This window comes from Falco naumanni, chromosome 2, assembly GCF_017639655.2.
Source record: "Falco naumanni isolate bFalNau1 chromosome 2, bFalNau1.pat, whole genome shotgun sequence".
NCBI lineage: Eukaryota > Metazoa > Chordata > Aves > Falconiformes > Falconidae > Falco > Falco naumanni.
In genome coordinates, this window is record NC_054055.1 from 29,241,807 (window position 1) to 29,266,033 (window position 24,227).

The following is a 24,227-nucleotide window of genomic DNA, read 5'->3' on the forward strand; positions in this document are numbered from 1 at the left end:
AACATATAAAAATGTCTTAGGAATGCAGGGCCAAGCACTTGAAGGAGAAGAGGTGTCTGGAAAGGCTGTGTGAAAGGCAGAAAGCATCAGGCTCATGCAGGGATAATACATCTGCCGAGGACAGGAAAAGAGAACTTGCTGGAAGTCGTAGAGCAACTTGGGAGTGAAAGTCAGGGATCTTTCCCTGCACTGTCTTTTCCTTTCCCTTTTTCCTCAGATGCTGTCTTGTCTGCAGCTGCTTTGGGTATGGGAGAGGTTGTGAGTGGCAGGGAGACTGAAATACTTGGCTGAACCTAGAAGGCTACAGTTTTGAGAAGTAATGTGAGACACAGAGGTCATATGTAGACTAAGCTGCATACTTCAAGCTGTCTGGGCGTAGTTCACTATTGTCCCTCACCTTGTGGCCCACTACCATTAATGTGCAAAGCACTGTCAAATCCAGAGTAGTGAATTTATGCATATTTCATGCTTCTGCTATGCTGAAACAAATAATTACCTATTATTGTTCATGACAGGAATAAACAAGACCAGTTTTGTCATATTCTTAATGTTCCTAATGTAAGTGCAGATTTTGCAACCAGCCATGAGTAGTAGTGTTGACTTTTGGATGCTCCTGTATTGATTGTTGGACCTGCTGTTATACACTTTATTTTTATGTTTTTATGTCCTCCCTTTTTAAGGGTTCTATGCTGCCATGCAGGGCAACTTCTTACAAAATGCTGAATAGTTCCAGTTTTGTTAACGCGCGGGTCATGATAGGGCTTGTAAAACATCATTACAGTCCTCCAATTTATGTTGGAAGGGACCTCTGGAGGTCATTTGTCCAAGCTTTACTGAAAACTGGGCCAGCTTTGAAGTCATGTAAATGAGGCTGTTCAGGGTCACATGCAGATCAATTTTGAAAGCTGCTCAATAGTTTGTGAGGTCCATCCTAATATTCTACCACCTCACACTCCAGTTCCTTGGATTTGGGTATGTGGTTGTATGAACAGGCAGCCTGACCACTTTGAGCAAGATAACATTGATGAAACAAGATTCATTGTGTGCAAGCAGCTTAAGCGGTTTGTTTTTTCAGATTGCCTGTAACTGAGAGGGCAGAGTGATTGTTTAGCAAACAGCTTTCTGCCTCATGCTTGAGATTAATTTTCAGTATCTGCCTAGTGCTAGAAAGGAAATTAGCCTAGCTTGCCAGATGAGCTAAAAGCCTCCAGTCAAAGTGCAGTTGTGCACAATATAGTATGTCCAGGAGATTTGTTGTGTATTTTGTTCAGGAACAACCAGTGCGGATCTTTCTAATTAATATACATCAAATACTTCTGCCACAAGTAGGTAATCTTTTGCTTGTGAGGCTCATAGAGTTGATTTGGATTGCTCAAAGGGGTTATTAGAGTGTGGAAGAATTAACTTCTTGATAAAAGGTCCCTGGATTCTGCAAATAGTTGGTGCTTTTTATTCTTTTCTATTTAATTGTTAAAATAATCTGAATAAGAGACAGGCAAGTGACAGTAGCAAAATAAAATATTCTTAAAATGCATTAAGCAGTTTCTAAGTTTATTCAAGTACTACCTGTTACTTCACGCTACACCTGAAAACAGCACTTTTAATTCATTATTATTTCTTTGTGCTTTGTATGTACAATTTGGTGATAGTAAATGCAGAGAAAACGTAAAGAAAAACACTTGCCACATGGTAATTTCTAGTCTAGCGCTGTCCTAGGGCAAAAATATACACAAAGAATAGTGTGCATGCATAATCATACTGCACTCACCTCTGCAAGTCAGGACTGGAATTTGTTCATAGCAGATATTCATTAAGATTAGATAATTTGTTTAAAAGTAGGGAAAGTCTGTTAGGGAACTACAAAGTCTTTCACATTTAAAAAGCTTCAGTGGTATATAAGTAGGTAGGTAGCTGATGTCACAAAGTGTGATGGACTGCAGAGCACTGTTTTGGGAGGCCCCAGTCCCACATGAGTAGGTTTGTAAGGGCCAGGTCACATCCCACAGCTCTGCAGGTGTGCTGAGGGAAGGTGGCAGGGAAGGAGTAGTGGAGAGTAAGGATCTGCCTTGGCAATAATATAGCTTGGTTGATGTATCAGCACTCCATGTAGCCTCCTGAGGCCAAAGGTATCCACATGGCTACTCCTGCCAAATACACAAGCCAAATCACTTGCAAGCAGTGATTTTATTCAACATTCACTCCTGATAATGCTTTTTATCATCTTTGTTAGGCAAGTGTTTTCAGAGAGGCAAGTGAACTATGTTGTGAAGTGCATTTGTTTCTTAAATAATATATAGTAATGTATGTAGCCTTTAATAATCACATCAGTTTTACAGAATTTTAAATTATAAACCCCAGTGTAGTGGAAATAATTGTGGAGTTTTTTTTAAACTGAAAATTATGTTGGATGGATTTCAAAATTATGTTGGAGAATTCCAATATCAGATGAATATTTAGCAGGCACTGTAGTTATACAGTAATGAATTATGCTTACAACTAGACAAATTTTAATATAACTAGCATAACATAATCAACTGTGAAAGAAGAGCACAGAATTGCTCAAGTGACTCTGAACATATTCTTAATGAACAGAAAACAGGTCATTCCTTTGCAATTCTTTTGACAAAATTAAGATGTTTGGATGACAAGGGGCTTTTTTTGATGAGGTGGCCCTGGTCCTGCAAACACTGGCTCAAGTACTTATCTTTATGTGTGTTGGAACCATGGATTTTGATAAGGCTACCCACATGGGCAGAGCTGAGTATTTGTGCAAGTGTTTGCAGGATGAAAGATTTATTTGCTCCACTGGCATGAAGAGGCATTTGCGTCCCCTTTACAGCCCCATGAATTTTTGATCTTTAACTTTCAAACATTTATGGAAGAGATTCTTCAGTGACATATATTTCCTGATAATGCTCTTAACTTGTTTGCCCTGGAAGATGTCTGGCTACTTTTGGAACTGAGGATTTTGAGGAGCTCTAACAAAAGTGCTTTTGGCTTCTTTTTACTAATGCATCTGGCTAACATGGGAGGAGAACTTGGGTGGTACTTCAGCTCTACTTGAATGCTATTAATTTCTATCGCTTTTTCTTAAAATGTGTATCAGACATGGATTTTTACCAACAACAGTCTTTCAAAGGAAGTGACAAAAATTGGTTTTCATTTCTCACCACTACTCAAGAAAACCAAAAAACACAATAGTAATATTTCTTTACCTTTTACATACTTTCTTTGCTGTAATTGATGATTCAGAATTGTGCACTGAAGTTTTTCTTGCTGAAGTCTTGTCTGTCTGATTGCATCTGTTTGGGTTCTTAAAACTGCCGATCACACTAAGTGTTTGAGCACTATTTATGATGGTTCATATAGATTATATGCCATGTCCTTTGAAAACATGCTGATAAGGAAGGATGGTCTGGTGGAGAGAGCATTTTTGTGGAAAACTAAAGAGACTGAGTTCTCTCTATAGCAGAATGTATAGAGTTATCCTATCCTAGAGGTAGACTACATGACAGAAATAATCTAGTTCTAGGGGTGGGAGGGAGGGGTTGTGTGAACTAATTTGTCTTGCCTCTTGAATGAAGGGTAGAAATTAACATAGAAGATACCCTGTGTTTTGCTCCTGTTTCACCCACAGTTTTTCTGTGACCTCTACAGTACTTCTCAGGCTGAAGAAGGACAGAATCAATATCTTAGTGGCAATACACCTCTGTTTAAGAAAATGCACCACTAAAAATATGAAATAGTTCTGACTATTGATCTATGTCTTTACGTTTCCTTTCAGTTCTTTCTGTAAATACATCTTAAAAGAAAGAGGGCACTGGCAAGGGGGAAGTAAAGGGAGGGAGAATGAATGGTATCTGTAAAACTTCAGTGCTGTTAGTACTGAAATTCCTGAGCTCTGCTAAAGAGCCTTGGTGCCTCTCTGGTGAATCTAAACTATTTAATACATGTCAAGTTTTTCTATAAAAACAATTTCCTATCTTCAGCATTTAAAATAACATATAATTTTCCTGACTCTTTCCAGCTGATATTGATGATATGAAGATATGCTATGTTTTACGAGGGAGTGACAATGCCACCAGTGACAGTTTTCATTTCATGGTTGAAGACGGTGGTGAGTACTCATAAGATCTGTGCTTTTGTTGTTCTTGAAAGAGTTTAAGTATACTCTGGGAGTTTAAGAACATTGAGTCTAATAAAGGGAAGTCCAAGTTACCTCTTGGAATATGAGTTTTGTTATGACTTTCCCATGTTGTGACCTGTTCCTTGTCTTGATTACAGAGGTGTTGGTAAAATGGTAGTTACATCTAATGAAAAAACACTCAACCTACTCTAGCAAGGAAGGGAAATTGTCTAAGTCTACTCAGATACCTGGGCTTTCTGTAGTTTTACCTTTGTATTCCATGTCCAGGCTCTTTACATAGAAATTCTCATAAGTTTTTTATCTTGAGAAACTTTCTAAGTTTTGATTTGCAGTTATGGTTGCCTACCTTTTTAAAGGTTCCAGCTATAAGCTATTCATATGGATACATTGTCTGTAATATACATGTTGCATAGAGTTCAAGTTGTGATTCTACCTCCTTAACATAACAGAATCCTCAATGGCTTGTCAAAGATCTTTGTCAGTTGACTGATGTGATGTGTCCTGACTAATATTATTTTTTAGGATTGTGGAGGATGCAAAACAATAGAATAAAAACAAATTGAGAATACTGACATATACTTGATTGAGAAGAAAAAAAATGTAGTTGGGTTTTTTTTGTTTGTTTTTAAAGAACAAAGAAAGAACAATTTAAAGGGCAAACAAAAACATTAACAGGCTTTTTGTTTTGTTTCCCCCCCCCCCCCCAATCCAAATTCTGTACTTAGTGTGGATATTCCTAAACGTAGATATTCCTGTGTATGGTAAGATATGGCTAGATTATGTTACGTTAATACCTTTTTAAATATGTGATACAGCTCTATGAGTAACTGGCAATGAATTGTATTAGTTGATTTAATAATATACTTCTTAGGAAAAATGCTTCAAGTTAGCTTATTTTTAGCTCATGTGTATGCAGTTTATGTTACTGCTTTACAAGAAGCATGGCCAATTAATGGTATTAAGATCAGTGGACAGGGATTTATCCTGTCTTTCACAGACTGAACAGTTTTGCCACCATCTACCATTTCTGGAAATGGTATATTAAAGCTTGTTCTCCTGTTCATTGTGCTGGACAAGCATAGAAGAGACAGTACCTCTAGAGACTTCTGCAAATGTCTTTGCAAATCTTTGCTACATCAGAGAACAAGGGGTGAGACAAGAGTTTGTAACACTTATTTTCCTTAAATATTTTATTTAAGGAAACCTGAGATATAGGTTAGAGAAATTTAAAGCTAAGTAAGGATAACGGAGCACGGAGTGCTATATTTTATTAGGGATACCATCATTTTCTTATGAAAGGTGTCACCACATTGTGACATTGTTCATGATTTTCAAGTTGTTCTTCTAGTAGGTTAAACAAATACTCAGTCTTGATATGTTTCAAAGTTTCATGTGATGGGAGTAATTAAAGCTGAATAAAGTTTGCTCTCAGCAACCTGATTAACATCAGTTCTTAAAACGGAGATTCTCCTTGTTAACCTGATGTTTGTGAGACTTCTCTCCATGCTACTTGAACACTTTCTAGTGGCAAATATGTAGTTAAAGTAGATTGCACTTAATATATTCCTACTCTATACCAAGAATTTTTGTTTCATTGGAAAGCTTACCTGCCACATCTGCTTCTACTTGGCAGAGTTGTAACAGCCCGTCAATTGTAACAGAATGCTATTTTTCATAATACAAAGTATCATTATGATAACAAGGTGGTTGTTGATTTTTTTAGAGCCTTTGGAACCTGCAACTATCTCGCAGACTACTTAGCTAGATGGTGAGATGGTCTTTGCTTTCCTAAGGCTTATTTGTTAGCACAGTGAAAAATGAGCTGTGTTGCATTTCAGAATATTTCTGGTTTTCTGCTTGACTGAGGATCATAAAACTGCATTTAAAAGAGATAAAGTTGTGATCAAAACATTAATATTTGTCTGACTGAAATAACTCAAATTTATTAGAAGTGCCTTTAGAATCTGTACAGGGGTGAAAAATCCAGCAATTTAATCTAGCTATATTTCCACCCTCTTCAGCAAAATATCAAAGCCAGTGTTTTGCAGCTCAGCTATATTTTGGCAGAATTTCAGTGGTACCAAGACTATTGTTTTAGTGTTTTTTATTTTAAGCCAGGCCATACTAAGAGACTACATACAAGATCAGAGTGAAAGATGCAGCACAGACTACCAACATCCACAGTAGAATTTCAGACTTCTGTCTTCTGTATCAGGAATTCTGCAGTAATAACAAGTTTGTGATGGCTACTATACCGTGCCTAACGCTGTAAATGAAATAAGTGGGACTTCATTTAAGCTGAATTGTGCCATAGTCCATGAGTGATCCAGTTGAAATCAGGAGGGATTTCAAAACGTGATTCAGTGATAGAATATGTGTTCATATAATTCAGCTTTATGTTATTTCACATAAGTTTAAAAAAATAAGGCGCGTCTTGCAACCCAAATATTTTATACCTTCCAGTCGTCTCATGCCCCAGCGAAGGGAACCTACAACACCAGTCACTGCTCTCTTCAAATAGCATGAATCAGAAAGTTGATTTTGTCCCATACCTCTAGTGTTGCCTGTAAAAAACTTTTCTGTGTGTCTTGGAATATTTGTTCATGGTCTATAAACTGCAAATAAGAGCAGAGCAACATGATTTTCTCTAGCTCCATCTTTTGATGGTTGATCTGCCCCACTCATTATACCATGACTTCTGCAAACAAATGCAGAAACTCTTTTGTCAGCCTCTTAAATGATGATAGTCCTATTAAGGCCCAAGTCTGTTATTTCAGGCAGTTGCCTGGAGGCCAAGTACAAGGAGCCATCAAACTGCTCTGGTGTGAATTTTGTTGTGGATCTGGAATTTTGTTTATCTTCTTACATGTGGCTAGCATTTATGATAAGTTAGGGCAACAGCAGACTAGGTGGGTAAGTGAGGGGAAAAGAGCCAAGTCGGCACTCTGGCAGCTTTGGACCCCTTGCCTGCTCAGTTTCTCACAGTGGGAGTGAGTGCTGTGCTGCTTATGGAATTGTGACCTGGGGTCTGAAAGCATGAAATATGGTACTGGGACAAACTTGTTTGCTTACTGGCCAAGGGAGAAAACTGCAATTTAGACAAATGGAGAATAGCTCATGGATTATTGCTATCTTGTGATAGCTTTCCAGTTAAAACTAAGAAGAACAGAAATGGGCTCAATTATGAAAAGAAAGGAAGGCCTTTTAAGAATAAAAGGAAAGAACCTTTAGGACTGTAATTCACAAGTGAGAGCATAGGCCTGCTGTATTCAAACCAAAATTAGAGGATTCACCAGAAAGAACTGGTTGAGGTTTTAAGCTTTGAAGGAGTCTTACTGTCAGTATCAATTATCTACATATGTATGGCTGTAGTGCTTTTCTGGCTTTAAATGGCATGTTTCCTAAGAGTGATTAAGAAGTGAAATAAATTGAATGCAATTCAGTCATTTATCAGCACTAATATTTTTAAGGATAGAAGAGGGTTTTATTCATCATGTTTAGGGATTTAGCCTCAAGATGATCTGCTATAAATTGGGTGAGCCCTTGCATTTCCGTCAGAACAAGAAGACACTAGTATATCAGATGCTGCTGAGTTAGCCGTGTGATGTTTTGAAAGAACTACCATAGTTCATATTAACAATTTACGCTTTACTTTGTTTTGAATTTTAATCTTGAAATGGTCATGTGGAGACCTGTTGATACTGAAAGGTGTTATGAATCTATTTTAGCAAAACCTTGAAGAAAGTGTGGAATTTGGTTTTTCACAGTAGTTGCACAGTAGTGTCAGCTGAATCTCTTTCCTCAGAAGTGGCCTCCACATTCCATTAACAAGGTGAAGAAAAAATTCTTCTTGGCAAGTGTAAGCATGTGACGGTGGTGATTCTTGATGTTTATATTATTAAATTCTTAATTCAATGATTAGTAAAGGAACCAATAATGCTAGAAGGCAGGGAAAACAGTGGGGTTTTTTCCTGTGAGGAAGGGAAAAAAAGGAAATCCAGACCGACAGTTGAACTGGATGTATTTGTATTATGTAAATTTGCACACTATTGAGAGACTTGCTAGATTGAAGGAAAAGATTCAGCTGAAAATGCTTGAGCCTTTTAATTAGCGAAAAACAGACTTACAGAGTAACTTAAATCTGATATACGTAATAAGAAGTTGCAGTGTCTGCAGCAACTTCATATTACTGAAAGCTCAAGGAATGTATGATATATGTATGGCATTACCAAATATATGCATAGAGTTGGTGCTTCAGCTATGCAAAATGGCACTAATCTGTACAGAATGAAAGTTGACACAGAAATTAGCTGCAGTGCATAGAGCGCTTGTGCCTGTCAGAAAACTGCAGGCTAAAATTTCATGCTACATCCCTTGTGAATTGTCGGAAGCATTTTTACTCCTTACATGAGAAACTAGCACTGAAAATACGCAGTTAAAACTGAAGTTCATTGTTTACTTTCACGTTATACTCTGCTTGTCTGAGTTTATTTAATGTCACTGCAGTAAGTCATAGTAATTGAGTAAGAATATGGATCTAAATGCCTACCTATCCAATCTGTAGAAGGTATTTTCTCCTGAGATGTGCTGTTTCAAATAATGTGAAACTGGTTGAACTGGTTTAAGGTAAATTTTTGGCCGGGTTCTGCTGATTGTGTAGAGTAAAGCAAACATACCCCAAAGCTGGCACTAAACTCAAACCCTAGCACAAACCCCATACCTTCAGAGGCAGTATCAGAGTCAAATAGATTCCCTTGCCCAGCAATGGGTTTGGGACTGGGGTAGCAGTACTACAGTAGTGTGCTGAATGCCAGTTAAAGAGTAGAGCTTTTCTGTAAAGGACTATTGTTGTCTGTATTTTTGCTTCACATAAAAAAATTTCTTTATTCTATTTAGGTGTTGTGGATACCTCTGAAATGCTCAAGTTCAGACCATGTAAAGTCAGTAAATGAATGTTCATATCTTCAAAATAGTGATCTGCCCCCAGATATTTTTAAAATATCACCTTTTCCTTGACCTGCTTGTTGCTTGGCTAGTGCTCTCATCACATTAGTCTGCCTTGCTTGTTCTTCCTCTTCCCCTTTCTGTCTTCTGAAGATTCGGAAACTTCTCAAGCAGGATTGCAGAACTCATGGAAGAAATTAGCGTTATGTGACTCAGTATTTTTTTGTTGCAAGAGGCTGTTGCCATATTAACAATATTTTGCATTACAAAGTCAGTTCCATTAAATTTTCTTGTTCTGAGGAAAATAAATGAGATAACCCTGACATTTGGTCTTTTTGGGCCTGGAGCATTATAAAAAGCAACCAAACAAAAAAACCCTCAAAACCCCCACCACAAACCACATGTAAGGGGGAAACTCATTTTTCTGTTCAGCCATTATCTGTTTTACCTAAGTCCCTTCTTTGCTCAGTGCTCAAGTGGAGTCTTCCAAACTGCTTCTTTAGGACTGCTAAGTGATGTCTTGCAATACAGTGCCTCAAGTGTAGAATGCTTTCAGAGGAAGTAATGACAGATTATCATGGCTGTTTTAGGAATGTGAGGATCATTAGGGAAGGAAAGAAACAAGACTTTTTTCCTTTTTTTGTGGTTTTTGGGGGTTTGGGTTTTGTTTTGTTTTGGTTTGGTTTTTTTCAGGCTCTTTGGCGAGCTTTTCTAACTTAAAGCCAAAGCATAGCAGAGCCAGGGCTCACTGAAACTGGTGATTTACATCATTAGCTAAATCTCATTTAAACTTTTCATTACAGATCTTTAAATGCCTTTACACAGCACTGCATTTTCCTGTACTAACGTTTGGTTAAATTTCCATTGAAGCAAGAGTCTTTCAAAAACAATTCCCTGAAGTTAGGCTTTAAACTTAATTTCTGGGAAAACTTTGTAGAGTTTTCCCAGATATGTTTATGCAAGAAATTAAAGAAGTACTGTTCTACTGCTTAGAGAAAATTTCCATTACATTTCTGAAATATAATTATTTCATCTGTCATCCTTCATGTTACTAAATAAAAAATATATTTTTAGGAATTTTACCATTCTGGTATGCTTCATTCATTTCTGAGAGAATAATATTACACTTCTGAGTATAAATATTAAACTAAAACAGTTGTCAGTGCTGCTTTTCAAAGCTGTAACACTGATGTATTTTCCTGGGTGGGCTACAGTAATAGTGTAGGAAGAGGTATTTTGGACTCAATATCTGACAGTTCTTAAAGAAGCAGACTGGTAAAGTATCATTGGGAATTATTTGCAGCATCCTTGCTTGACCTCACATATGGCATTTGGGCTCACTCATCTTGGCAAGAAACATCAACGACATCTATCTTTATCTTAAAAATGAGGGCATCAGATGTTGGTGGTACATTTTCCATCATTTGCCAAGTACTGTATTGGATTCTGGTCTGTTGCCAGGCTTGTTGCTGCTGTTTTGATATACTCTAGGTTGTTGTCCAAACAATTTTCCATGTGTCACGCTTCTTACTGTAAGTATTCCCAGGGGATTTAAACAGTAGTATGACACTACAGTTTATAAAAAAACCCCAAACCAAACAAAAAAACCTCAACCTCAAAATAAACCTTTCTGTAAATAAAAAATCAGTTCATGAGGGCATTGTTGTGAATGTGGCTGCAAGGTCACAGCAAAATTAATCTCTGTTAAAGTGTACAGGAGTAAGAGATGATTATATGGGGTATACAGAAAGTCTAGTAGAAGCCTTACTAATCTCAGTGGAAAGTTTTTCATTGTCTTCTGTACCAGTTATATTGGTTTCTTTGTACTGGTGTTTTAGACTGACTGATGGAAATGATGGAATTTTCTGTTTCTAATTTGAATATCACCTTATCCGCCAAATATATATATATATATATGAAAGAAGGTCTGCTTTGTCGGGCTAAAACAAAATGTTTTTTGAAAAGCAAAAAAAAAGTAGTTTCATTTGGCAAGTCAGTTTTTGTTTGTTTTTAATTATTTGGGTTCTAATGGTGATTTTATCCAAAGGCAAAGCTTTCCTCTGCTCCCCGTCCTGGATTATTGGTCATTTTTTAACAGAAGCAAAGCGGCTTGATTGAAGGGGTGGATTTAGGTACTGTTTTGGATTAGGAAAGAGGAGGCAATTGTGGGTTTAATTGCCTTTTATACACAAGTTAGGACACTTTGTCCAAACATGGAAGTCTTGGCTGCAATTCCTTCCTTCATTTCAGAGACTTGGAACCCATACCCACCATAATGTGTCCTCACCTATATTCTGGCCAGTTTTGTGTTCATTTTCTATTTGCTGCCCATGTATACGAATTCTTAATTACTCATTGGAACACAGCCTGTACTCTGATGTTCCACTTTGCAACTAAGTGCTGTTAGCATGGGCCCCACAAATTCTGTCTCATTTTTTGTGTGTGTTCCTCCTCTCTTTTTCCCTCTATTTCTCCTTTTCTGCTAATACTTGCTGTGTTTCATAGAATAAAATGGCCTGAACAGGCCAATTAGGAGCAGTGCATTCCAGAATAGCACTTAAGCTGGTGGCTTACATCAGAGTTTAGGGCAGGGAGATTTTGGTTCCATTTCTCTTTGAGTCAGGGCCAATAGTCTTGTCTCCATGTAGAATGAGCACGCTGACTGTTGGCTAGAAGGGAACTGTCTCCAACACCATCATCTGGTGATAGGTATTTTCCTAGTTTTAAGCTGAGATGACTTGCAGAATAATCACACTTTTAAAGAACAACGCATTTGCAACAAAATTGACCAGCTCAGCTCCATCAAGCTGAAAAATGCCAGTAATTTCATTTGACCTGATCAGGTGAGAGGCAAGGATGATAATGCTCAGGATAGCCCTTTAAGTATTCAGCAGGATTTTTACTTAAAAACAATACACAATTTAACTTTTCTATTCTTAAGATACAGAGTAAGGCCCAACTAGCAGCAAAAGAAGCATGACAATGAGCAGTAAAATTAGGTCAAAAAGCAAGAGTTAAAGAGATTAAGGAGACACACTAGGCTTAAGTAGAGGAATTGAGAACTTTCAGGAGTAACACTGATTGCCACTGACATGAGAACATGCAGAAAGACACTAATTCCTAAAGCGAGCTATAATAAGCCTGTGAAATCATATTGGTTGGTGGTTGCAAATACAGAGGTCTAGAGAAGAATGAAATGATGGCTGCTGTCAAGGAACCCTGACTTGTTTGATTTCCCAACCTATTTTCACTGAGGGATTCTAAATAGCCCTCAGGATGAGTTTAGCATTTATCACTTCACTTGCCAGTTAACCGTGTAGTGTCTCTAGAGTTCCCATAAAGGTTTGTCTGATCAGTAGGTTAAATGTATCGAAGAAGTTCCTGGATTTCTTTAAAAATTAGATTACTGTTCATACAAGAGGGATAAATACCTCTGAAACAAACTACAGAGACGTGAAAAACAGTATTCCAACAAGAAACATTTGTGAGTCTTAACCTACGGAAATACATTAAGAATCATGTTAAATTAAAAATTGAGAAAATAGAATGATGTCATATATTGTCATCAAATTTTTGCAATATGTGCATCTTAATTTATAACATTCTAGCTATTGTAAGACTCTGTTTGCCTTGCTAAATCTTGTAACGTAAGGATAATTCTTGCCTCATCAACCTCTGTGTAATTTCTGGAACATGAAGATATTAGTTTTATTCCATAAGCCAAAATTGTGTTTGGATGCTGTTCAAATTTTCTTTGAAATTATATGACCTGTTCTTTATAATTAGCATTGAAGTATGTTAGGGAGTGTTTTGTCTGGAGCTTAATGATGGTGATGATAGGGTTGAGTGTTTATGGGCAAGAATTGGGGGGAAAGCCAGCAAGGCAGAGATCATGGTAAGAGTCTGTTACAGACCACCCAACCAGGATGAAGAGGCATATGAAATATTCTGTAAGCAGCTGGGAGAAGTCTCACAATCACTAGCCCTTGTTCTCATGGGGGACTTCAACTTACCAGATGTCTGCTGCAAATACAATACAGCAAAGAGGAAACCGTCTCAGAGGCTCCTGGAGTGTGTGGAAGGCAACTTCCTGACACAGTGGGTGAGGGACGCAGCTGGGGAAGGCACCCGCTGGGCCAGTTGTTTGCAAACAGAGAAGGACTTGTGGGTGATGTGGTGGTTGGAGGCCATCTCGGGCACAGTGATCATGAAATGATAGGTTTTGATTCTTGTAGAAGTAAGGAATGGGGATAGCAGAACTGCTGCCTTGGAATTCCAGAGGGCAGTGTGGCCTGTTTTGGAGCCTGGTTAACAAAATCCCTTGGGAGGCAGTCCTGAAGGAAAAAGGAGTCCAGCAAGGCTGGGCATTCTTCAAGGAAGAAATTTTAAAGGAGCAAGAGCAGGCTGTCTCTGTGTTCCAAAAGATGAGCCAATGGTTAAGAAGAGTAGCCTGGCAGAACAGAGATCTTTGGCTAGAACTGAGGAAAAGGTGGACAGTTTATGACCTTTGGAAGAAGGAGCAGGCAACTCAGGACTACAAGGATGTTGTGAGGTTATGCAGGGAGAAAGCTGGAAGGACCAAAGCCTAACTAGTACTTAATCTGACTACTGACATAAAAGACAATAAAAAATGTTTCTGTAAGTGCATTAGCAACAAAAGGAGGGCTGAGAAGAATCTCCATCCTTTATTGTATGCAGGGAGAAAAACAGTGACAAAGGATGAGGAAAAGGCTGAGGTACTTAATGCTGCCTTTACCTCAGTCTTCAATAGTAAGACCAGCTGTTCTCTGGGTACTCAGCCCCCTAAGTTAGAAGACAGAAATGGAAACATAATGAAGCCCCCATAATCCAAGGGGAAATGGTCAGTGACCTACACACACAACTAGACACACACAACTGAATTGGGCTGGATGGGATGTACACAAAGACGCTGAGGGAGCTGGCAGGAGTGCTCACCGAGCCCCTCTCCACCTTTTATCAGAAGTCCTGGCTAAGCAGGGAGGTCCCCAGTCAGCTGGAAGTTAGCAAAGCTTACACCCATCTACAAGAAGTGCTGGAAGGAGGATCTGGGAAACTACAGGCCTCTCAGCCTGACCTTGGTGCTAGAGGTTACAAAGGTCATGTTGACTGCCATCACACAGCACATACAGGACAACCACATGATCAGGCCCAGCCAGCATGGGTTTATGAAAGGCAGATCCTGCTTGATGATCCTGATCTCCTTCTATGACAAGATGACCTGCTTAGTGCATGAAGGAAAGGCTGTGGATTTTGTTTACCTGGACTTTAGCAAAGCCTTTGACACAGTTTCCCACAGCATTCTCTTGGAGGAACTGGCTGCTAATTGCTTGAATGAGTGTACTCTTTGCTAGGTAAAAAGCTGACTGGCTGGCCCAAAGATGATGGTGAATGGAGTTAAATCCAGTTGGCAGCCGGTCACAAGTGGTGTTCCTTATGGCTTAGTATTGGGGACAGTTCTTTTTAATATCTTTATCAATAATCTGGACAAGAGTATTGAGTGCACCCTCAGTAAGTTTGCAGATGACACCAGGTTGGGCAGCAGTGTTGATGTGGCTGAGGGCAGGAAGGATCTGGACAGGCTGGATCAATGGGCTGAGGCCAGCTGCAAGGAGTTCAAGAAGGCTGAATGCTGGGTCCTGCACTTGGGTCACAACAACTCCAGGCAGCGCTACAGGCTTGGGGCAGGGTGGCTGGAAAGCTGCCTGGTGGGAAAGGACCTGGGGGTGTTGGTTGACAGCTGGCTGGACATAAGGCAGCAGTGTGCCCAGGTGGCCAAGGTGACCAATAGCATCCTGGCTTGTATCTGAAACAGTGTGGCCAGCAGGACAAGGGCAGTGATTGTCCCCCTGTACCCAGCACTGGTGAGGCTGCACCTCGAATCCTGTGTTCAGTGTTGGGCCCCTCACTGCAAGGCAGACACTGAGGTGCTGGAGCGTGTCCAGAGACGGGCAGCGGAGCTGGTGAAGGGTCTGGAGCACAAGTCTGGTGAGGAGCGGCTGAGGGAACTGGGGGTGTTCAGCCTGGGGGAAAGGAGGCTCAGGGGAGACCTTATCACTCTCTAGAACTGCCTGAGAGGAGGTTGGAGTGAGGTGGGTGTCAGTCTCTTTTCCCAAGTAACAAGTGATAGGATGAAAGGAAATGGCCTCAAGTTGTGCCAGGGCAGGTTTAGATTGGATATTAGGAAAAATGTTTTCACTGAAAGTGTGGTCAAGCATTGGAACAGGCTGCCCGGGGAATTGGTTGAGGTTCCTGGATTCCCTGGAGGTATCTAAAAGATATGTAGATGTGGCACTTAGGGATGTGGGGGTTTTAAGTGGTGGACTTGGCAATGCTAAGCTAACAGTTGGACTCAATGATCTTAAAGGTCTTTTCCAACCTAAACGATTCTATGATTCTATGATTCTTTGAAGTTAAGAGCCAGGAATAATACAAGCAGAGTGAAAATCCTGTTAAATTAGTGAATTAATTTGACCTGTGTTAATTTTTGTTTGTTTTTTTTTGCCTAGATGAGAATTTCTTAAGTTACTATATTGTGGCTTGTTTTCTCTAGGGTTTTCTTCACTTAGTCTTTCTTTTACAGATTTAACTAATTAGGTTTTGGTTTTAGTACTAGAAAGAATTTCATTTAGCAGTAGGCCCTTAGGAAGCTCTTTGAAAAGACAGAATTTTTCTTTTTTTGCCCTTTCTGAAGAAGGATTTTAGCTTGTTAAAGTTCAAGTCATTAGTAAAACATTAATTCATTCAGCTTGATACATCATTGCCCTGAATGTTTGCCAGGATTCCAATCTCAGTAACTTTTAACTTAAGTACCAGCCTAGCATTTCTGTCATTCTGCTGTATAATGTGCATTTTCTTCAAGACTGTAGGAATGCTGTTACCACACACCTTGCTGCCTCTGTAAAGCTTTGTAGTTAGGGTGTAACATAATAATTAGAGAGGGAATTGTACCTTTAAAGAAAGATTTGAAGCCTAATTTAAAGCCCAGTGCCTCCAGTGAGGGTCTTTGTGCCTAGAGGTTTGTGGTTTGATCCTGCATTACTGACATCTGTGGGAATAATTTCTTCACTTACTAATGTGATGTTCAAAAGGAGGTTGTAGAAGATAAGATTCTCGTAATTAATAGCAAGCTATTATTTGCTGTCCCTAAAACTATTTTACCCAAAAATCTTTTTATTTTAGGGCCCTCAAAGTATTTGATTTCTTATTCTGATGTCTACTCTTTAGGCAAAACTTGTGAGCTCAAGAGCCCAAGACACTGTAACCAGTTAAATAAAACCTACTGGATTACTCTGTATATTATTTTAAGACTTTCCTGGGCTTTATGCTGAATTCATTCACTGTCTGCACTGTTTAATCTCACTAATACCTTCTAAGCTGGCTCATCATTACAGTAGAGGATTTGTAGTAGTGTGTTCAAATACATCCCTTCAGAGAGAACTGCACTGAGAGTCTTTAAAATAAATATAGATGAATGTAATGAAGAGGAAACTGGTCATTACCTTTTTTTTTTCTTTTTTTTTTTTTTTTTTCCTGGCAGATGCACGACTGCATCACTCATCTTCTCCCTCAGGGATAGGTGATGCAGTATTTTACACTGGTGATCCAAATGGCAGAACTGCTCTGGTGGAAACTTTGAGTTGGGTTATGTCCTGGATTCCTAATCAAGTGGAGGTCCTTAAAATGCTGAATTTGTGGCCGTAATAAATTTAGGTCCTCTCCATTACCAGTGACAAAATGAGACACACCTTGACAATGGGTAGATTAATATGTGACACAGGAGCAGTTGCTCTGAATTCTAATCCAGTTTTGCCCATATTTCTTTTTTCATGTGTACTTAGAATTGCATAAATCGTGTGGGTATTAAACAGGGCAGTTTTCAGCACTGGCAAAACTTACAGGTTAGTTGGTGAAGTGGGCATTTTCAAGTTTGTTGAGTGATTTGGGCATTATGCTAAACTTAACGAAAGGACATGAGATTGCCAGTCTCTTGCTTTTACATAATAAATCATTGCGTGCTGTATTCACTGCTGATACTTGAAACCTGTGCTCAGTTTTCTCTGCTGCCTGAGGAAGCTTAAATGGATACTTCATACACAATTGCTGTAGCCTTTAGGCTATAGGAAATGTGAGGTGAATCCCTCTCATTGAAGCAGAATCATTTTGTGTGGAATGAGTAACTGTTCATTGTCAAGCACAGAACAGGCTTCCTGTCCCACTGCATCAAAACCAGGCCCTTTTGGGCTGCTGCTTGACTCTCCTGAATTCTCTGCTCCAGCCAGCACGGTGGAAAAGTCTCTTCCTTCATAATCTTCCCTCACGTGAAAGCCTAACACCCCATTTTCCCTGACCCCTAGGAATTTTGACGTATGCCTGTGTTCAGTTAAGTCTTCAGCTCTCTGTCCTCTATCTCCATCCAAGCAAACTTTTTTTTTTTTCCTTCCTCTGTCTTTTCTCTGCCTTCTGCTTGCTGCCATAGCCTAGTTGTACCAATAATCATCAAGAGCTTACTAATCAGGCGACTAGCTCTGCTAGGGATGAAGGGATGCCTTTTCATAGCAGGAACTGGGAAAAGTTGAGTTAACCTGTGCTCCTGCAGAGTCCTGTTGTTTGTACACCAGTGGCAAGTTGGAATGAGACAAAGCAAAGCATTGCTTTTGGCACTGTTTTGCCACCAATGAAAAAACATGGGGGGAAAAAAAAAAAAAGAGAGTTGTGCTTAACCCTCCTGAATACATTCTGATGGACTGAATCTTTCACCCTTCAGGGTAGGTGAAATAGACAGACCTTCAGCATTAAATTGAATGCTGTGGACTGCTTTGGTTGAAAGGGCCTAAAAATGAGGGACAGTAATCCTGTCATTGGGATCTATCAGCCAGCCCATGAGCCCACATATTGTCATATAGATCTTTTTCCCTCACTTAAAGACAGGCATATGTAGTATGTAATACAGATACTGTAGCAATAGCATAGCAGAGTCCTGTGTGTCATTTTAAGATGCACAATGACTATATGCTTTGTGCTTATTTTCAGATATACTGCTTCAGATCTATAGAAGGGTTACAACTGAGCTTTATTCAAATAAGTAGGAGAATTTTCACAGCAGTGGTTCTGCCCTGAGTCATAATGCATGGTTCTTGATTTTCAGTTTATGAAGAACAGAGGAACAGATCACAACAGAAAAAAGTTTTATTCACTCATTTATTTATTTAATAGAAAATAACTCCTTTCAGAAAAAAAAAAAATCTGTACAAGCACACTTCCTACCTGTAAAGTATCTTATTGTATGTGTACCTGTTCCCGACTGAGCAAACACGTTCACCATTCCACATCTCTACATTAAGATAGTGAGCCTGCAGTGATTCCTGTGTCATGTCTTCACGATCCTGAATTATGCTGCTATTTGAACTCCTTTTCTGAACTATTAGGTTCACAGCACAAGTAAATTCAAGATGATATGATTTATTTTAATTAGCTCATGAAAATATATCTGCACCATATTCCAGTTAATGACCAGCAAATGTTCACTAACACTTTAGGAAAGAGGATGAGAAAGGGAAAGGAAATATTTTTTATGAGGTCTGTCTTTTTTTTCCTTTTTATTGAGTCTCCTCACTACATCCCCTGAAACAGCCTAGATTTAACTAATCCCCTTTCTCTGTCATCAGAGAGCTGTTTCTGAGAAAGAGTTGTTTCTGAGAAAAAGCTCTTTGCTACTCTTTAGGGTGGCTGCAAATTGAAAGAAGCCTCAAAAAAGTTGAGAAATACACATCCATTAACTAAAATGGTCAACTTAAAGTTGTAGTAACTTCAGCACATTGAGGGATAAGCAAATGTAATCTTAGACTATTAGTCTCTATGTAGTTTCTGCTATTATTTATAGTAGTTTGATATTAATCAGTCATAGGAATTCTGCTTGAAATCACATGATAAAATTATTTCCTCCTCTTGATTACTATTATTACTGCTTATTAAAGCAAACAGTTCTAAATATGCAGCTTGTGATTTTTCATGGTTCTTTACACTTCCCTTAAATGCACATGTAAACCAGACCTTATTCATTGTCTTGAAGTCCCAGATTCATCTAAGCATCTGAGGAGCGTAGCTTGTTAGCACAGCCAGCCCTGGAACAATCTTTAATTGCTGAATTGTTGAGATCTCAAATGACTGCATTACCTGCTGGAGCTTCCTGCTTTTAGGGAAGCATCACTTAAGTACCTCAGAGGTTGCTCTTACGTGTGATGAATCTGTTCTTTATTGAACAGTCTTCCCTTGGTTTCCACAACTGAAAGAGAATAAATCTACACCTGTGAACTTGACTTACAGTTTAAGTAAGAGTATGTGCAAATGTATGTTAGGTCTGTGGACAGAGCTGAATTTCCTAGCTGGGAAATGCAGATGTACCTTGATTTGGCCACACTTGCATTTCCTTGATTATCCTCTCATCAATAGGCAATGTATTATTTTGGTAAAAAAATAGTTTATCTGCAGGTTTTTTCCTTGTAGTACTTCTGCTTTGTTCTTTGCATGGAATAGATACACATTGGTGCAAAAATATGTTCTAAGACATCTATAGATTCCGTGGTTAAATCTCATATTTTCATAACTTTGGAATTTTTATGAAAAGTAATAATTGTAGTGTAGTTTTTTATTCATAGTATTCATTTTGACTTGTGAAGTTTTTTGCATAGTTCTGTCCATGTAGCTTAGTTCTTCAGATTCATTTAGTGAACTGAGTTGCAAATACTTCCAGCTTAAGTCCACTTCTGTTCTTTGGGTTTTTTGTAGTCCTGTTTGATGATTTCAGAATGAGTATTGCTATGGTGAAATTTAATATTGGGTATTAAGATAATGACAAAGAGTTAATATAGGCTTTCTTTCACAGCATTTGACATAGCCATGCATGACAAGATGATTTTAAACATTTAACCAACACTGAGTTTCTTAAAATGACAGTATGAACAGCTTGAAATATTTTGTTTTAAGGATCATGGATCTTGTCAACTTTAACAAAAGCTGGGAAGTGTAATTTCCTAGGAGGCCTTGTTTCGTAAAACTTGACAATAACGGTGATTTTGTGAAACAAAGAGTCTGAGCTGCTTCTGGTCTGCTGGCAGTTTCTGAATGCTTGATTTCTATATTTCACCCATGGTAGGAAGTGGCATAACAAGGGTCAGTGGTTGGAAACTGAATGCATAACAATTCAGATTAGAGATATAGGAATGCAGTTTTTAAGAGCCAATGCTCTTAACTGGTAGCAGATTTTCAAGGCAAGTGGTGAATTCTCCCGATGTTTTAGAGAATAGATATCTTACTGAAAAAAAACCCCACCTGTCAAACTACATCCAACACAAAGTTACTGGATGGAATTTTATGTTCCTTTAATACAGAAGATCAAGCTAAATCACTATGAATGCTTCTTTTGGCCTTGAAATCCATGGAGCAGGAATTTATAGAAACTCTCAACTATTACTGATTTTGCATGGAACTAGAGTCAGCAACAAAGCTCACTTGGAGCTCAGTGAGGAAAAAACTGGAAAGAGAATATATTATTTGCAGGAAATTCTTGCCACTGTTATTCTTCCAGATTGTATATATAATAAACAATTCTTACTCCTCACTGGTCCCCCTCCAAGATCCTTAAGGAAATTAAGAAGTATATTGTGAAAGTCATAGAAGGACCTTTAAATCACATAGCTAGAAGTCAAGAATTTACAGAAGATAAAATGAAAACTGAATGGTACAGCCCTCAAAACCTGTGGTTTGTTATGTCTTTTCATAAAGTCACTAGTAACATTATTTGCTTAGTATTTCAACATACAATCTTATCCCTCTCCCACCCACACACATTCTTGTAAAGTGTATCTCGTTGATCTTAATGCTATCTTAACGTTTTTCACCTCAGGGAAGTTTACAAAAAGTTCTAAAAGTAAGCAGCATTTTAAAAAAGACAGCCAAAAAGAATAACCAAACCTAAAAATCTAACAGTCTTGCAGAATTTTAAAACAACCTTTTGCATTTAACAATCCAAAAGCTAAAATTTGCAAAATGTACTTATTTTTGATGTTCAAAACTACATAATGTGCCAGCTTTTCTTAAAATCACATTATATATAAATATAGGTGCTATATTTTTTAGAATTCTATTTTTTATCCTGTTCTTCTTAGCTAGATCAGGGTTATTCTGATATAATCAAGTGAAATAAGTCCATCCTTATGTAAATGAAAATGGAACAAGACTATCCAGCTTTCCACCCTCTGCTTGACAAAATTACTCCCACAGAGGTTATCCAACACGAATTCTACCTGATTATTGTGTTGCTTGGAGGAGTTCAGCAGATCAGAATGATATTTCATGTTCGTTACACTGCTAGCCCCTCTATGGATGCACTGTCAGATGACAGCAAATGTGGGGATATGGGTGACACTCTTCTATGACTAGATCATGTAACCACCCACTCCTATAGCTCTCCAGTGGCCCATGCAGAGTTACTTCACTTTTGTTTAGCTATGCGGACTTGAACTGGTGGTCTGTAAGCTAAATCTTTTAGTCTACTATAACAGGACTATACATACGTGCATATATGTATATATAAAGGACTCTGTATAGTCCTTAAATCAGCTGGCCTCTTTGACTTTATATAGCAAGTACATATTCTAGTGGGGTATCTTTCTTTCCTGCTGCACTCCTGTTTTTTTCCCATATTGCACTGAGGTTGCTTTGGTGAGTAGCATGGTTCACAGTTAAGTCTTGAACTTTGAATTCTTGAGATGCCTGAACTGGCTTTCTACCCAAAGAAAAGCAACTATTCTTTCAGTGCTTAGCTTTGTATAAACAGGTCTTTACCCTGACCTTTGCTTATAGATATTGTTATGCAGTCAGCTAGCTACACTGGAAGGAGACAGAGCATACTGTTTCAAGCAACAGTCAGTTTTAAAATACATTTAAAAATGCACATTTCTTCTGCATAGGAAATACTCCAATTTTTATGAAAAATAATTATTTGGGGGCAGGAAAACAGTCAGGAGATACTGTCACGCTTGTACAGAATACTTTTTAGGTCAACTTTTAACTCTCACTGTTCACACTATCTGAAACTATGGTTCTCAGGCCCAACTCGCCTTTCCAGTGTAGAATTGATAAGAGATCATGAAGAAGATGATAAACAGAAGTTTCAGGATTAAGAGTAAAATGAAATATTTGGGGTGGGCTTTCAGTGCAAAGTGGTGTCCATGAGTAAATTAAAAATTTATATTTGGGTTTGGTTTTTTGTTTGTTTGTTTGTTTTCATTTTAAATAGCTCTTACTCTGGTCTTCTTTTAAAATCCTTTAATTACTTATTGCACAATTTAGTAGTCCTTGGCTTATTCCTTACTAAGCTAAAAGAATCACTTCTTTTCCCCTCCATAAATACATTGCCCTTTGGGCAGTGTTGTTCAGCTCCATTCCAAAATACAAGCCTGTGCGCTAAATGGCATTGAATAGGATATACAGGAGGAACAAAGGTATGATTAATTGTATGTGCTAACATATTTGCTTTACTTCAAGCTAGCTGCATAGCTTAGAGTAGCAGAAGCCAAGGCATGCATTCTAGCATATGTCAATCTAAGCACAAACTCTCTATATGTTCTGGATATACATGCTAAATAAATGACAAACAATGCTAAAACCCACATTGCAATTCTTTAATTGCTAATGTTTGGGTGCCAGCTAGATCAGTCTAGCACAGGTACACTATCATATACTAGTATCTTACCTTTGCTTTGTAGATATGTCTTCTATTAATAAGATTTGGCCTAATACAAGTTTGGAGGGGACTTGTAACATACTTCCCTGGGCACGTGGTGGTTGTTTTGTTTTTTTTTTTTAAATGGAAGCTCTAAAGAGGCAATATATTTTAGTACTCTGCTCATTTATTACATCATAACAAAATTCTTCTCATCAACGTACAGCCAAATTTTGCTCTTTCAAATTCAGAAAGAAAACAGAAAGGATGGGAGTCATGTGGTTTAACAAAGGTGTCCAACTGTATGGTTCAAAATCTAATGGTAATTTTGGGAATGCTTTTCTCGTTAATGTAGTTGTTAATCTGATTAAATAAATGTGATTCATCTCAGTCTAAGAGACAAACTAATAGAGTAGCTGACATTTTTCTCCTGGGGTGCTTTATTATTTCTCCATTTATGGTAGGGGGGACCTGGTATAACTAGAAAAACATTAGGCATCTAAAGATGAAAATGAATCCCACTTCTCATCAATTTTATTTATGGGTGCAGGTTGCAAAAAATAATGTTTTGAAGCAGTTTCTAAAATATCTGAATTTGGATAAAAAGTTCATAGAAGGGTAAGGAATATATATAGTTGGGAACATCTGTTTTAAAATATTTGAAGTACTTGCTCAAACCAGTGTATGCTCCTCTTGGAGTGTAATAGAATTTCCTTAGTAATTTTCCTTTACTGAATATTTGTGTCTGTGCCTTCTAATGTTAAGTATCTGATTACACTGATACCAATGCGACCTTATCGCCTTCAATAGTATCCTAGCTAGCGTAACAGTATTTGTCAACTGGCCTACTAATGCATTAATGATCAGTCAGTGCTCTTGGTCACGGACATTGTGAAATACTAATTTTGTAATTCTGTTGTCTAGGTGTATAAAGGTGTGTATCCTTGAGTTGTTCTAGTTTGTACTGTTTCAATTAACCTCTTGGAAATTAACTCACCATCTTTAACTTGTATTGATTTAGGGTCTAGTTCCAGGCACTTGTTTTTCTTTATCAAAGGTGTGACTAAAGGACCTGGATCCTTTCCCCCCCTCCAGGTTTTTCCTTCCTATGTTGCAACATTGTGTAGTTTTTTAAAAAATATGTACATTTGTAACTAAATAGTTAATTTGAACGGGGTTTTCTCCAGCTCAAATATACAGTACTTTTGCTGCAGTATATACAGTATATACAGATATACCCTGCTGACAGTAACCACAAAAAATACACTACCTTTGCATGCATAATTCCATGCTTTAGATGTCTGGGGATCTAGATGCTAGCCTTAAGTTAAATTCTCATTTAGAGTGAGGAATTCTGAAGTGTTAAAAAAAGATGCAGAAGGCAAAAGTGAA

At 38.2% G+C, this 24,227-nt stretch overlaps 1 protein-coding gene across 1 annotated transcript in view; it reads left to right on the plus strand.

Moving 5' to 3' along the window:
• FREM2 (FRAS1 related extracellular matrix 2) overlaps positions 1-24,227 on the plus strand; it is a 140,087-nt gene that overhangs the window by 7,042 nt on the left and 108,818 nt on the right. Inside the window, exon 2 of the mRNA XM_040584275.1 lies at positions 4,028-4,117. Coding sequence (XP_040440209.1) covers positions 4,028-4,117 — 90 coding nt within the window. The remainder of the gene's footprint in view (positions 1-4,027; positions 4,118-24,227) is intronic.